General features: G+C 36.6%; 1 protein-coding gene across 4 annotated transcripts; it reads right to left on the bottom strand.

Moving 5' to 3' along the window:
• Nucleotides 1–2831: 2831 nt before the first annotated feature.
• Nucleotides 2832–17425, bottom strand: LOC139144640 (nucleoside diphosphate-linked moiety X motif 6-like). Of its 4 annotated transcripts, none has more exons than XM_070715346.1 (7): nt 17261–17425; nt 9290–9410; nt 8505–8596; nt 7356–7461; nt 7026–7142; nt 5974–6176; nt 2832–5290 (listed from the first exon to the last, which is right to left on the bottom strand). In XM_070715346.1, exons 2-7 carry the CDS (start codon nt 9405–9407, stop codon nt 5090–5092), a joined length of 837 nt encoding a protein of 278 aa, XP_070571447.1. In that variant the 5' UTR covers nt 9408–9410; nt 17261–17425; the 3' UTR covers nt 2832–5089. The 4 variants fall into 4 exon arrangements, with proteins under 4 accessions (XP_070571447.1, XP_070571448.1, XP_070571446.1 ...); XM_070715347.1 differs by having other exon boundaries at nt 9290–9407; nt 17261–17401; XM_070715345.1 differs by lacking the exon at nt 17261–17425 and adding an exon at nt 17113–17236.
• Nucleotides 17426–17436: the final 11 nt, after the last annotated feature.

Here is a 17436-nt window from a genome sequence, read left to right as displayed (position 1 = left end):
ACTTCATATAAGTGCTTAAATCACTTGAATCAAACACATTCATACTTGGTGCAGAGACAACTTACAGATGTCACACTGATACATTTTTTAGTCACAATTCTGCTGTCAGGGTTTCAATTTATTTTTCATTGCAAATATTCCTCATTACCTGAGTCTGTTTTGTTCAAACAAGCAATGTCACAAAACAATTATATTATATGTTATCATAAAGAGATCACAGTAAGAGGGCAACACCATTATTGAACTTAAAAGAATGATAATACCAGTAAACATGTATATGCAGGCACAGACAGTATAGTGTACAGTGTACTGGTAGATGCCAGGCAGAGTATTTTCATAGAAAGTTTTTCAAAACTGGATCCATTTCTTGAACATGTCATCATAGAGTTTATTCAACTAACTTAAGTACAGTGTGTTGCATAGGTTTGTTATTTATTACTCTCTATTTTCAAGTCATGGCGATAGCAGAGTATGTAATTTGCATGGCTTTTTTCAGCTTTGATATGTTCATGAATGTGTATGGCATAGGGAACTATATGTATTGAGATCAGTAGGTGTCTGTCGTCTGTATGTATGTTTGCTCCAGGACACTTTCAAAACTGCCGTATGTATGACTTCCATGGCAGTTTGTAAAATGATTTGTCCAGTGCATCCTCGAACTTAAGATTTCTCAACTCCTTGAGTCAGTCTATGAAAATCTCAAAATGATTGTTGTCAGATGCATGACAAAGTGTGTGCATGATATTCTGTGAAAACAATCACAGAACCACAGCCAGGTCAAATCTGCACAGATACAGTTGACATTTTATGCAAATGAGCAGAACACAGTCGCTGTGGTGGTATATGACTTTGATAAGTGTGTGTCAGTGTTGACTTCATATATATTGAATAAATTCAATAAAGTATGCATCACAAGATCAATTCAAAGGCTAGCTGATAAATTTGAGGTGGTACAAATATGATAAAACACCATCGTGATGGTGAGCTGCTTTTTCAAGGCTCAGTCATGACATCATTGCATTAATGCATATTTAATAACAACAGAATTCATATCCACCAGAAACTTCTGTGGTGTTTGGCCAATAGCATGCACATTCCGGTATATCCCAATGTCACAACTGCGCCAGTGTAGATGTATGCCGATAAATTAAGCACGCAAAGTTGCCTTGATGTAAAGAAAACTTTTTAGAGTCAATGACACACCACATTAAACTACAGGGTAGGCAGAAAGGTATAGTGTATGACTTTGTTCACAGGGATTTCGGAGTTTGAAAAATACGAGCTAAAAGTGTGGAAAAACAAACAAACAAAAGTCTGCATCTACTGCTGGTCCAATTGCACTTTGTACTTTATATCGATGCATGTATCCTTGGAGTGCGCTCATTAAGATACATTGAAACACATTTTCTTATTCCTTTTTCAAACATTTTTTTAAATTAAGGTGACACTATTCAAATTGAGTTTTCATGTTTTTGGTCGTAAGTTCATTTTGTTCAATAGGTTTTGAAATGTGAATGGTTTTGACAAATTTCCTTTATCAAAATATCTTCAATTTGTGAAAAAAATCTTGTGCAGCTGTTTTGAAACTTTCTGGCGGGTTCATTGCAAAGAACTCAGTCAAATTTCTCCTTATCAAAATTGGCCTATGCAGATTTTTGGGCAAATTTCTCAATTTTGTTGAAAGTATTTTCTTCTCTGAAATAACCCAGTCAATTGCTGCTGAGTTTGGTTTTGGTGAGGACTACCTTATTTAATTTTTTTCAAATGATATTGTAATTTTTATGCATCAAACTTTGATGTAGCTTTTCTCAGTATTTAGCTGCCTACAGCTATCTTGCAAAGTTATATCTGTTCTGTGATGCTGTCAATTTTCATTACAAAATACATAAATCATGTAGCCTATCATGGAATGTATTCTGATAAGTAACAGGTCAGCAGAACATCTACGTTGGAACAGTTTATCAAATAGCTTTCAAACTAGGAATTTTAGACAGATCAGTTATGACAAACCGGTAGCGTAGTGTCATCGGTATTTGAGACAGATCAGAGATCAAATGGTATATCCTGTGTCATGGTCTCTACATTAACTTGAACAGTCCACTCATTGTGACAGTTTTCGGACAGGGTAGTGAATTTCACCCAGAGCCATTTCTTAAATGACGAGCACCACAAAATCTTATTACCATACCTTTTGAAACTTTATTGTGCTTATCCTCAAACTGTTAACACGACGGAAGTGGCATTTAGGGGGTCAAAGTTGCCAAATTGTTGACCCCATGTTCAGTGCGTATAAATCGGACTGCTATCGCAGAAATCGGAGGTCATATTTGGAATGTGATTATAGGGGCTAAATATTGATATTTTGAAACTTCAAACCACCGATTTCCAATTTCGATGTGTTTAGAGAACTGTTTGTAAAGATTTTGTGATAAATTGTCATTCAATCCATGGATGACACAACTATATTTTGATGTGTATGGTGCTTACATATCGGACATTGGCTGTCTCCGTGTGTTGCTTTCGACACCTTGTATTGTACGGTATGGCTAAACTTTACCAAGTCTGTAGCCCAAAATAGCTTCTACCGAAAAATAAGCTATCCATAATGTGACAGCAGCGTCATCTGACTTAATATGCTGTCACATGACTTGTAAAACGCTATCAATACAGAGCGAAGTGAGTACAAAAAACAGCATGTTATTAAATGTCTTAAAACTGAGGTCGTCCGAAAACTGTCACACTGAGTGTCTTGTTTCTCTTATCATTCTGAATCTGATCTTCATCTTTTGTAGTTGTACTGTTGAACTCGTCAAATAAACATTTGAGATTCATTACATTTCATTCATTACTTTATTTGTAGTCATTAGTCACTCAGGTATTAGCTTTGGTAATGATTGACATCAAAACTCTAGGGGATGTTTCCCTTGATTCCTATTATTTACATCAATGAAACAAGGTTGCTGGCCTGCATAGATTTCAGCATGTGTTTCATGACAACATGTCTTTTTGAATTCTCTCACTCTAATCTGAGTCAACAATCTGATAAAGTCATAAATAACATGTTTCACGTTTGAAATACAGTGGTATGAAAACTCTAATCATTTTATGAAATGCCCAGTGTAGTTTACAAGGATGCTGTATATTGCATTCACTAGCAGCATAGAGATTTGGTACATGACATCATGACATGATGACATGATGATTTTCAACCCTGCCTCTTTCCATTCCCAATAACTAAAAGTGAACAATATATAAATAATCCTTAAATTAAAACCATAAACAATTGTAATCATTTGATTTTTATCTGTGTGAATCCTGTCAGTTCAAATCATTTGATTTTGATCTGTTTAACCCTTTGAGCACCAAAGTCAATTTTTGTTGCCTTTATAAAATGTACTCCAGTCAGATTTTTTCAGATTTTGCCAAAATTTTGATGTAAAACTAGCCAATGAAATGTGATGTCCGTTTGGTCCAAAATTTTCAAAAAAATTACAGAATCATTCATAGAACTGGTAAAATGTGGCACTAAAATTTTGCTGGGAAAAATTACAGCACTCAAAGGGATTAATCCTGTCAAGTTGAACTAATTTGATTTAGATGTTTAAATTGTGTAAATTCCAATCATTTGATTTTGAACTCTATGATTCCTGTCAATTGTAGTCAAAGTCTAGTAATGCCAAAGTTGTGAGCATATATCATATCAAATGCACAGATTCATGTTTAAATGCTAACACAAACCTTCCCCTTTATAGTATGACCTTGGTGAAGGCTTCAATACCTTCATGTGGTATTATCATCCAGAAATATACCAGCTGACATAGCAGTGTCTGTAAATATCAAAATTGATTTAACAGGGTACTCTGAGCAGAGCTGGGATGTTGCTTAGTACTTCTGCAGTTCAGCTGTCAGTATTGTAATCTGCACTTCAGGATTCGAGTCTCACTGCAGTGGTTGACATCATTCAACCCTTTGAGGGCCAAAGTAAATTTTTGCTGCCTTTATAAACTTTAACCCAAACAATTTTTTTTCAGATAAAAATTTTCCCAAAATTTAGATCAAAAACTGTAGCCAATGAAATGTCATTTTGTTTCAAAATTGCCAAAAACATTACTAAAAATTCATAAAACGTTTGTAAAATTTTGCACAAAAATTTTGGTGGGAAAATTTACAGCACTCAAAGGGTTAACGGAATGTCATTTTTGAGCATAAACAGAGTAAACTTCATGTATTAACACTGTAAATTGAAGTGAAAGGTTTGGTTAAAACGCAAAAAGATTTCCTATTCAAGGATAAACTAAATATCAACAAAACTGATGAGAGATGAAAAGGTGAACCTCAGAGTTTTACCAATGATAATTCACACCTCTCAAGCGTTAAGAATTTTAAATCCCTGAAATAATTTTGTGATTCCTGTTTAATCTTATCAGGAACATAACTCTTTCAGCTTTCGTAACTGTGATATAACACACACATTAACCTTACAATGTCAGGTGCTTACAAAGCCAGTAGCTGTAACTTTTTGTGATCTTTTCACTATTTTTGTGTTTAATGTCTACTAGTACCACTGTCAGTTTCTGGTTCTACTTTGCAAAGCATGTTGAGATACAGTATTCAGTTTTTCAACTCACTCGGCACATGTGTGGACTGCATTGTTATTGTTGACAACTGAATTCTAGTCTGGACAAGTATTTAAATGTTGAAAAAATTGTACATTTTACATGTTTACACACTGTGCAGACAGCATGCAGTGGAAAGCAGAACATAAAATTGACATGAAAAACAAAAACCGTCAAAAAAGTATCAGCTACTGGCCCTTTAAGAGGTACCATTTACATCTGAGAATGGATGTTGAAAGAAGAATTGTGCTATTGAGTGTTTTGTTTGACATTGACTTCAAGTTGGTTGGCTAAAACATTTTCCCCAAATGTACCTTATGATGAACATTTTGAACAAATATTCCTCCGTGCGCTCTCTGATGGAGGGATTTTGTGTGTTCTCTAATAGAGGCACACACAGTAATCAATACCTGAGGAGAAAACTTCCGACATTCCATTTATGGAATACACACTAAGCAAGTTGAGATGGCTGTTTAATTTTCTTCGTCACAAGTGTTAAATTCTGCTTCCTGTGCAAGAACACTGTATATGAGATTTGTACCAGTCTTCTTGTAGTTGAGAACAGGTGTTGCTCCCAGTTGAAACTTGTGGTCACGTTCTGCACTTTCCATAAAACACTTGATGATAAAACGATTTGTACTTGTGACATTCGGATGATTGGCATAGTCTTCCAACTGAAAAATGAAATGTGAAATATGAATATAACTCTATGAAATTTTTTATCTCAAATTGTCAGTATTTTTTGTCTAATCATACCAGTTTAATGATACTGCCTTTCACCATGTCGTGACAATATTAATTTGTAGTAGAACAGCCAAGACATTCAAATTAATTATGAATGTCCTGCCATATTGAAAACATGTTGGAACAAAAACAAAATATGGCACAGAGGATATTGAGTTCCTTGTATTCAAGTGGATTATACCATGTTTGTGACAAATATATTTAGTTCTGCGTAATCCTTTGACTTTCATTTATAATTTATCCTGTTAAAACCTACACATGCCCTCCCATCCAATAGCTTACTGTACTGTAGTTTTATTTAAATGTATCCATATTTTAGTTTAAATTACCGTCAAGAAAAATGTACCAAAAGTGGCAGTTCATGGTCCTTCAAGGAGTATACAAACTACTCTTGAATGTGTTTCACTTCAACATGGTTATAATGTTGTCAGACAAATTGTATTCAGAAGACTTTAGTGATTGACTATTTGCACAAAATGAAAGTTTATGTAGCTCATACCTTATCGAGAAAATTGCTTTTGTAACCAAGATATATAAATACAACTATCAAATTAACAATTTCTATTGTCTATACATGAAGTGAGCTATCGAAACATGTAAAATGATGTTGTACCTTCATCCACTGACAAGCCCTTATTTCCTGGGGACATGCCTTGATTTCAGATGTCTTTGGTTTCATGTAACAAATAAAGTAAATATCTGACTGGCCAAATTTGAAATTGTGTTGCTGTCTAAAACACAGCAATGATATAAATTCAGTCTCTATTCCAGTTTCTTCAAAAACTTCTCTCTTTGCCGTCTCTGGTATGTCTTCACCTGAAAAGAACCAAATTGTATTGTTTGACTGTGCCTTTTTTCCCTTGTAATGGTCAATGATCAATCTAAATCTCATTTTAAAGGTTTGAGTTTTGCTCTGAAGTACAAAAGGACTGGGGAAGCTGCTAGTCTGTCCTGTTACACTATACTTCCATAATTTGAGCTGTCATCCATTTATTTCTGTCCACAGTTCAAAGGTCATAAAATATAGCACACCACCCAACTCTATAGTTATCATGCAAGGTATAGGGTATTGATCTGTTGTCTGTGAGCTGATAAGCTTAGTGATAATGTATATCATCCAATCATACATCTTAAAAGCATTCGTTGGCGCCAGATTGTCTCATCAGAAAATTTACCAACCAGATTATAATTTCAATGGAAACAAAAGGCTATCACACCTCCATAATCCTCTTACAGACTAGAACAAAGGCGATCCAGGGATCGCCAGAAATGGCTCTTAACACACACTTGGAGCAAACATTTGGTCTGCGATATAGGGTACATGGGGGAATGGGATTCAAATTTGAAAGTACATTTTTCACAAGTGTTCCTCTCAAGATGTTTGGAGCAAAGCACATTTTTGAAAAGCAAAATTTTATGTTGTTACATTGCACAGAATTTTGGCTACAATACAGTTCTGTGGACCCAATGTCTTGAATATGTTGGTCTGTTGATGATACATACACCATAGTACTGTATGTATTAAATGCACAAAGGAAAACCCTAGCCTCTAGGGTTGGATGATTATTCAGTACTGTATATTCCATTTATGCATTCCCCTGGTCCAAGTCTAGCCTTTATCAAGGTACAGATTTGTAAAGACATAGACAAGGAGTAAAGACTGACCTGTATTAGCCAGTCCCCCTGGTAGTTTCCATGCTGGCTTGCCGTCGACAGACACTCCATACTTCTCTTGTATAACCAGTACTTCATTTTTATCATTGATAACAAATCCTGCAACACCTAAAAACAATCTTTTGAATAAATTATACAGCCAGATATTTAAAGTGAAAATAAATTGGAGTTTCAATTTCCTCAAAAAGCGTGTACTGTATAATTGAAAAGTAACTGTAAGATTATAAAATATGACATACTGCTTTTGATGGAAAATTTTATTTTCACTTCTCCAGTCAGGAATATTTTACAAAAGAAGTCTCTCTGTCAGCATTGACTTACCGATATAATGATTCGCAAATGCAGGTAATAGATTTGGAACATCTGTTGGAAGCCATCGTGTCATCAACACATACGAGGGTTGGGAATGGTGAAAGACAAATCCATGCTGAAATGCAATGAAACAATATGTTTTGATGTTTCATTTACTTTTGAAAACACAACTTTTAATTCACTGAGAGATTACTATGTAACAAGCCATAGTTCACCAAGTACAGACATAATATGTTCTTCCAAACAGTGGCAAGTAATAAGAACAGTTGACAAGCAGAAAGTTGGCCAAATCATAATTCACATATGTAGTCAGTCCAGGTTATTGAAATGTCAGCAAGAGAATACCGCGTACGCGTAAGTAGACATTGCCATACTCTACATCTGATTTTAATCAGATTGCCTAAAATACATGCTTTACTTTAACACGGCATTCTTTCATTTTGCTTTCGAAGAAAATTATTTTCACACAAAAAATGCTTCAATATTTTGAATGAAGTTGTATACTATTGGGGTGTATATTTTATATTAGGTTCTCATTGACTTATTACCCAAAAACTAGGAAACAAATATACATGCATGTTTCTCATAAAGTATATCAACAATGTGGTAAAAATTGCCAATATATGCAAATTAATGTCTGTATTTAGCCCTCTTTCTCCAAATCAAGAAAATCTCTCACAGAGGCATATATACTTGCACTTTCTATGATATCAGCAACCAGGACTTAGAAACTATGCATGTATACAGTATGTGCAGAGAACACACAACATACAGCCTGGAAGATACCACTTCTCTGTACAACTTCAACAACATTTAAAATATAAACAAAGTTGATTGAGACAGCAGCACACTGCCAAATTTTATTTCTTAATTATTCATCAATATCATCCCTATAATATGAAACTGGAATGAAAATATCTGATTGTCAAGCGATGAAAATTTATTTTAGCTTTATGTTCCTACTCAGACAATTTAAACTGTTTATGGAAGAAGGTACCAAACCAGCGAACAAACTTCAAAACAACTTAGTTCCAATTCACTGTGTTGAAATAGGTTTTAATGACAAACAAAGTTTAGTGGATACCTCTCAACATGATTAATTTAGTTTTATGAATTTTGCATGAGTTGTTGAAAAGAGTAAATAAATGACAAACAAACCTTGGCAGCAATAGGCACAAATGATGATTGACGAAGAGAAATCTTAAGTCCTATTCCTCTAAGACCCTGTTGTTGCCAGGCAACAAGAGATGCTGAAAAAAGATTAAAAGTAAGACATAATGACATATTGGGTTACAGCTTACTAAAATATTAATTAATGTTCATGGCAGTAGAAACATGATGTTTACAATGCTCATCTGTCTTTCCTCTTATCATTTCATTCTTTTCTGATGTCAGTAACTTAAAAACCTGGAACTAAAAACAATAAAAAAATTTGGAAAGAAATTAAGGCATGAAAAAGTTAGGTATTACAACACCTCAGAAAATTGTCAACCTACTGTAACCTTGGACTCTATAATACTAGAAATTATCACCGACATATGAATTATTTCTACTCCAACATTTCTCTCTCAAAACTTCTTGAGCATTTGAAGTCAGCAATCAACTCATCATATGTTTAGAATCAAACATCAGTCTCAATCCAACTTTCTTCCATTTTTTTCCACAACATTCTGTGACTACATTTATTACAGTGCATCTATGGTGCTAAACTTGATAATATGTATAATAAGGAAATTTAATCTCTGCTGATGATGGAATTGTCAAAGGCATTTCATTGACTAAATCACTGTCAACTGTCCTTTTTTACTGCTTTGGTTTTATTTGTTTTATTGTATCTTTATGTACTTATTCAATTCATCAAAATTCATTAAGGGATGCATTGATTTAGAGCTGCAAAATTCAAAACTATTTACAAAAGAAGGTATAGTTCAAAGAAATCTCACATTTCAACATCTTTTCAAAATTATCATCATCTTTGCACTCTTCTTCTTCAGTTATCACTGTCACTCCTCCGTATCTATCCTTGTTACCATGGAAACACTGTCTTTCATCACTTGCCATCTTCTATGAAAGTAAAATTGTGCAATTAAAAAGACCATCTTCTGATAGGTATGGAATCTCACTCATGTTCACCTCGGCTATGTGTATTTGCATAACATAAACAACAGTTATGCAAATACACACAGCTTGGTCTGAACGTGAATGACAATGCCATACCCATCAGAAGATGGGTCCCTGCCGTATCATGTGATGAAAACGCCAAGCTTGGTGCTTTTTTCCACATGATTTGAAATACATTAAGTTGATGAAGCCCAAAAATGCAACTTCCTCCACTATTTTTATCCGTTTTTGTAAAAAATTGTGGGAGTTATAAATGGTGAAAACGGCATTTCCAGAATAAGTGACCAAAAAGCGAGCGCATATGTAATAATTAGCCTTGGTGAACTTCCCCTTTAAAGCTCCATAAGCTGTATCTTTTGGCTATTTTTTCAGAACGTTTACTTTGTGGTTTTTCTACACTTTCTGCATTAAATCTCTAAACTGTAATTTAATGCCAAGTATTTAGCATATCAAAACAACCTATACGAGTATAATCTACATTGTTATTGTTAAAAATTGTATTCAAGTCTAGACTAGAATTCATTTGTACACAATAAACAATGATCACTACACACATACAAGCTGTGTTGACATAAAGAATACTCAAAATTTAAGCATGACAAACAGCGAGATTAGGGTCAGACCTGGTAGTTGATATATAGAAGCAGAGAATACTGAAAAACTTGCTTAAGTTACAGCTTATGTCCCTTTAAAGGTACTTCCTATGATTGGAAATTCTGTGAAAGTTGTTTTAGATCTTTTTGATCATTTGATTGTTCCCATTATGACCTATTGATGTGAAATTTGGCAGAGAAATCAATGATAAGACAAATTTTTCAACAGATGTTAGCCTTTTCTTTTATAGCCTTTTCTTTCATAGATATCTGCTGGGAGTTTTCAAACATTGCTCCTCAGGTATTGTTGGTGAACTTGGTAGGTATAAATATTGTCATAGTCCAACATATGTTACAATATGATTTAGCAATTGCTGAAGATATTCTTTTATATTTAACATATGTATATCTGCAAGATGTCATTTAAAGTTGCTTGAATTCATTCATAGTAAATACCGATAGTGAGAGATAATATTTGGCCAACTATTTGCAACATAAATCTCACTGTTAAAAACAGTCAAGAACAACTCATTAAGTTTCTTGATACAGTGACTTCGGTACACTGATAATACATGTAATTGGAAAGAAATGAATAAAGCTAAGAAAACAGGCAATTTAAAACAAGGTTTGTTTTTGAAAATTACTTCTTGGATCTCAAGAACTTACACTACAGAAAATTGGTCACTAAACTTAGTATTTCTGACTTCTGATCACTACTTGCAAGTAGAGTTGGGCTGAAGTTTGTCTTTTGACATTTAGAACAGCTGATCAGGTCTGCACTATCATCTGAACAGCTTTCTGGCCAGAAGGGCTTCAAGAGTCCCATGCTGGTTTACAACCATCACTGGCATCAGGTAACGAGTCGGTGACTTCGGAATGTGATGTTGTGCCCAAACTACGGGTGTGTATTGTTTGTTGGACATGAAACCACAGGTGGCCCAATCACTATTAATAAGCTTATTATTGAGTTTTTCTCAGTTTTCTCTGTCACTGTCAGTCCCTCTCCTTTTCTTCATGCTCTGACTGATCGTAGTAAATAAAATAAATGACTTTATAGCCTAACCTAGCCTCTTGACTCTTTATTTATTTTACATCCCATTACAAGGGCGTTTATCTCTCATATACACATCTTGTAACTAATTATGCTACTCCGTGGACTTATCAGGGATTTTACGGGTTAGTCAACATCGCGAAAGATAGGAAAGGTTATCTTTGCAATGTTGAACAACCCTGGATAAGTCCACAGATTAGCATAATTAGTTGTGTTGACTAATTTATTACAAGATGTGTATATGAGAGATTAAAGCATCCTTGTAATGGGGTGTAAAATAAATAAAGGAGTCAAGAGGCTATAGGTTAGGCTATTTAAGGTGGGTTTACACGTGTATTTTCTTAACCCTGAGGCTACCTGATTAGTCGCTCTGTAAATATTCCTTATCAGCGATCTAAGCGATCTCACGGTTACACGTCATACACAAGGTATAAATTAGTTTGGGTCAAGCGAAAGAAATAACGCCACCAACAACACAGTAGTCTTCATAACAACGTATAGCCCGTACATCGAACCGACAAAAATCAAGCAAGCCCTGTCAGAAAACTGGAGTGAACTTGAATAAGACGAAACATTAAAAAAACTGTTCCAAAACAAACCAATAATCGCATATAGAAGGAACAGAAATATAGGCGACACACTTATAAGCGCCAGACTTCACAAAAACTACAATAGCTCAAACTCAGGTTCACATGAACCTAAACAAACACAACAAGACCAAACAGTAGACATTCTAGCTTCCCTACCAAATGTAAGAGGAACAACATATTATAAAATAAAAACAATCAACCATTCAACAGGTCTCACCAATCAAAAATTAATTTAAAGCCACTGATGAAGAAAACTCTGTTTTCGAAACATAGCGCCAAAGGATCACAGTGTCAGTAGTCTCTGCGCTCCAGTGCAGATTAACACAAGACACGCAGATTACGGGTAAGTCTCGCCATGGCTAAGCAACATTTTAGATAAAACAGTTAAAGCCGCACTTTTCAATCCCTGGTTCTCGCATTAGTGGAGTTCTCCTCCCAGTCAAACACATGGCCAGTACAATGTTTGATTTCTATTACATTAATTACACAAAGTGATTTCAATCTTTTGTCACCTTTTGCTAATCCTGCAAATAGAGCTTATATAACCGTTTGATTGACGGTCGGTTCAAATTGCCAATGCTCATTTATTCCCCAGCACCACACTCGAATTTCCTTAAAAAACGTCTTCCAGTCACGTTAGAATTTGAATATAACCACAGGGTTCGATCGGCAGCAGCTTCGTGCTGACCGCTTGGCAGTCTGTCAGCGTTTTTGCGGTCCGAAAAACTAAAAAGTGGCATTTTCTGGAGCATGTGCCCTCATGTTGCCGGTTGGTGTCCACTTACACAATGAATGCCGCCATGGGTTGGCGCCCTTTTAAAGGGAGGCTCCGCCTTTAAACATGATATACACTTATATTATACACAATATCATACACAAAACGCAAACAACCCAAATATAAATGATGTGTGGAGTTGCTTTCCCACCGTTAAATGGCATCGTTTTTCTAGCTCTGCCACTACGACGGTTGTTGTCGGACACAGACTTGAACTAAGCTCGCAACCTTTTGATTTTGTTGTGGCATTGTTCCGCTGTCCTCTCGAGTCCCTTCTCCCTGGCCTTGGCAGCGACGAACTCATACACTTGCCAATCCCTCTACGTGCCGTCCATCATACGGATGACATTATTGTCTCTCCAGATTGACATTAGTAGCCTGATCTCTTCCTGCGGCCAATTGTTGCCGCGATCGCGAGAGCTTACTTGAACACCGTCCATTGTGGTAATGACTGCAAGCCCGAAGACAGGATATAGTTCGGCGTTTAGTTCGGTGTTCTGGTCACACGTGTAAATAGGCCATTGTTTAGTACGGAGCACCGAACCTGGACCAGCCCTCCGACACCGAATTAATTTATTTCTTTGTTAGTTCGGTGTTGTCTGTTCACACGTCCAACTGACACAGGCAGGGATCACTTTGGGGCGCGATAACGCGATATTACGCTCAAAAATCAGAAAAATCGCATTCAGAAAAATCAATTGGGCAAAAAAGTCGCGCCGATAATTCTAATGGCGCGTACGTGATACCTTTACGCAATCTAAATTCATCGGTAACATTTGGCCGGTTTTCAGTACAGAACCACACATTGTGTCGCCGTAGAGAGCGCTATAATTACGCTAGAAAAAAGCTGTTGCAGAGTTACCCGTTTCAACAGCGTTTGTGATTGGTTGCCAACAGGTAGTTTTGCGTTCATTGACAAATCATTGGAGTCGATACAGCAAGTGTTCATTGCTGATGTACAGTGTGTTGTCGTAGCTCAAAATGGCGCTTTCGAAGGAATATTCGTGTCCAGTACGAGTGGTAGTGCGAAGAAAAAACGAAAATGCACTATTCTGGACTACTGTACTTCCGTTACTCCCGCAGTGGAAAGTATGGATTCGACCGCCTCCGATTACAACTACACTCAGAATGACAGTTTTCGGACAGGGTAGTGAATTTCGCCCAAAGCCGTTTCATAAATGACGAGCACAACGAAATCTTATTACCATACCCTTCGAAATTTATTGTGTTTATCCTCAACTGTTAACACCGACAGAAGTGGCATTTAGGGGGGTCAAAGTTGCCAAATTTTTGCCCCATGTTGAGCGTGTGTAATAGGACTACTATCGCAGTAATCGGACGTCGTATTTTGTATGTGATAAGGGGCTAAATATTGATATTTTGAAACTTCGAACCCCGATTTTCAATTTCCATGTGTTTAGAAAACTATATGGAAATATTTCGTGATAATTAGTTACGATTAATCCACGGATGACGCAACTATATTTCAACGTGTATAGCGCTTCTAGATATTGGACACGGGCTGTCCCTGTGTGTTGCGTTCTACACCTCGTATTGTACGGTGTGGCTAACTTCACCAAGTTTGTAGCGCCCGAAATAGCTTTTACCCCCAAAAAAATCCAAAACGGGACGGCAGCGTCACCTGACTTAATATGCTGTAGCATGACTTGTAAAACGCTATCAAAACGGAGCGAAGGGCGTATAACGAACAGCATGTCATTAAATGTCTGAAAACTGAGGTCGTCTGAAAACTGTCTCACTGAGTGTATTGTTATGCAAATTAACCAATATGCAGAAAATCAGGGAAAGTTAGGTCCGGTTCCCACAGACTTTGAAATTCTCCCACTGTTTTTTTTCATGTGCGATTTTATCTCATGCCGTTCTTGAGCCAGGGTAATCCCTGCACAGGTTTAAATTTATTCCGGTGTCAACTCCGGACTTAACTCACACGTGTAAACCCGGTAGAGTTGACTTTTCAGATCCTAAGATTCAGATCCTCAGATCCTCAGATTCAGATCCTCAGATCTCAGACCTCAGATCCTATAATTTCAGACGCAGATTCATAACTAAAATTTCACAATTTTCAAAGTTTGATGTAATATACTGATAAATAAATAAAATATAATTTAGATTTGAAAAGGCTTTAAATTATTTTATTTCTATCTTGAATCTTTATCTTAAAAACTTCGATCTCAGAATCAGAACGTCATCTGTCGAAGACAGGGTGCGCAATGATTCAACTTGTTATGTCATCACGTGAACGTTCCCTCATAGAGATAAACACACCCACGCGCGATCACCGGTTATCGTAACGTTGCTTGGATAGTCGTTCGAGGCGGGCGGCCGCAGGTCTTTTTCAAGTTTTTTTCCAAGTAAACAGCGACCTGCAGCCGCCCGCCTCAAACGACTATCCAAGCAACGTTACGATAACCTGTGTGCGCGATCGAACGATCAAGACCGCGATGATCATGTAAATGCTGGCTATTGACAGTCCGTATTTAACCATCGTTCGTAATATGTATGGAGAGGGAATATAACTGGAGGCCAGTGACCCCGGGCTAAATCAGAATTCAGGGGTCGGAAGAAGCAAGTTAGCTAATCTGTAATTGTAGATCCGTGTTCGTTGAAACTTGTTGAGCGTAAACGTTTATGTAGACTTTTTTTGTTTTAAAAGCTGCCTTGTACATGTCATATTCAAATTATTATTTAAATATTGCAATCATACTGTTAATACGGGTATTGTAAAAGGCTTAAATTCGAATCTGCATCTGAAGTTATAGGATCTGAAGTCTGAGATCTGAGGATCTGAATCTGAGGACGATCTGAAAAGTCAACTCTACCGTGTAAACCCCCCTACAGTCATTTATTTTATTTACTTCAATCAGTCAGAGCATGAAGAAAAGGAGAGGGACTGACAGTGACAGAGAAAACTGAGAAAAACTCAATAATAAGCTTGTTACAGTACAGTTTATGGTGTCCAATCCATGCCAAAATTACTACTTTGATTTTACAACACAACATGCCATTCCGAATTCTATTTTACAATTCAACATGCTATTTCACAACACAACATGCCATTCCGAATTCTATTTTACAATTCAACATGCTATATATTTCACAACACAACATGCCATTCCGAATTCTCTTTTACAATTCAACATTCGGAATGGCATGTTGTGTTGTGAAATAGCATGTTGAATTGTAAAATAGAATTCAGAATGGCATGTTGTGTTGTAAAATCAAAGTAGTAATTTTGGCATGGATTGGACACCATATACAGTTACCAATGATTTTGACGATGAGATACAGCTGGATATTGATACACTACCTAATTAGGTTTGTCAGTTTGCTCTCGAATTTACCCTTTTAGTGGTCAACTTTTACAACTTTGCGCCAACATCAGACAGACTAAAACAGCAGGTGACGCAGCAAGATGTCTGTAAACTAATTTACTATGTAGTATGTTTATATCTTTACAGCAGCTATCAGTTTCAATGGTGACACACACAGAGACTGGTTGCCAAGTTTTACAAGCAGTTCAAATTCACGGAGAGGTACTAGGTGGTAAAAGAACGACATTACTGCAAATTTAGACTCAGAGGACAGTGTTCTTTGTAGTTGAATATCAATAAAGTTCATGACTTAAAAAATAATAGAGTGATGTGTAAAATGAACAAACTTTACTTTGGTTATAAACAAATGAATGACACCACATTTCTCAATGAGCTGACCTACTTCAGTACGAAGTGAACTTGGGGGTTTCAGGCTATTTCGCTATTTGTTTTCTATATTGACAAGATTGTAGCGACAAGCGATAAAAACATTGCAACATTGTAAGAGTGTTTATCATTTCTAGTTGATCCGACGTTTTTATTAAACACAAAAAAATCTAAAACTAACAACCCAAGGTCTTTGTGTCAGCAACTTTCTAGCCTAAAAAAACTCAGACAACAGTTTTCTATATTGACAAGATTGTAGCGATATCAATATCCAGCTGTATCTCATCGTCAAAATCATTGGTAACTGTACTGTAATAGTGATTGAGCCGCCTGTGATGAAACCTGTTTGTCTCACACTGGGAATTGCCGACGTAAAATAAAATGCACTGTCATGGTCTCTCCACCCGCTGTGAGTAGGGGGATTGTGTAACAACTGTAAACCTGTTCTTCAGTTTTTGTTTTTATATTATACTTTCTCAACAAGTTGCCAAAGATTATGATTCTCCCTAGGGCGCCGCTTAACTTTCGCTGGTCCAGAACTCATTGAACGGCGTGGCCTCGTCACCAATCGTCCCACAGGAATAGCTCAACGTTTGCTATCGAAAAATGTTCAGTTATGGCGCAAAAAGAGGTCGAAATACAGCCTTGGAGCTAAAGCATTCACAAGTGAATAAGGGTAAGTGCAAACTGAACATTGACTGGATAACCCAAGACTTCCGGACCTCCTATCTTGCTATGTGCACTCAGATGTATTTGAATCTTGTTTTCATCGTAATACACTGTCTGCAGTTTCTCAACGGACGTGCACAACAATAGTTTCCTGCTGTTCTTCTACGGTCAACTTTGGATGACGCCTTTGACACTTCGTAAAATGTATTTTGTTAAACACTTCAGGAAGCGCCATCGTAGATAATTACCTTCTTTCCTCCCATAAATCATGTCAAATCAACTACTAATGGTAACATGGTATGTTCTCATCGTAGGTGACCAATCACTGCTGACTAAGAGAAGTAGAAATTTGATAGTCAAATTAGTATCATCGGAAGTGTAACGTTCACAACTTACCAACGAATTCCTCGTTCACACTTCAAATAGAGGTGTCAATAATTCGGCAATCGCCTTGTCATTTACTGTGTACGAGCGCCACAGCTGTACTATGTATGCACCCCTGCAGCACCTGCGTTGGTGGCACAGTGCTCGGAAGCCCTGTAAAGTCCTTTGACCCGCGCGTTGACTTAACT

The sequence above is a fragment of the Ptychodera flava genome, chromosome 12 (genome assembly GCF_041260155.1).
Source record: "Ptychodera flava strain L36383 chromosome 12, AS_Pfla_20210202, whole genome shotgun sequence".
NCBI classification, from domain to species: domain Eukaryota; kingdom Metazoa; phylum Hemichordata; class Enteropneusta; family Ptychoderidae; genus Ptychodera; species Ptychodera flava.
Note: the sequence above shows the minus strand (reverse complement) of the source record. Positions and strands in the feature narration are given on the sequence as shown.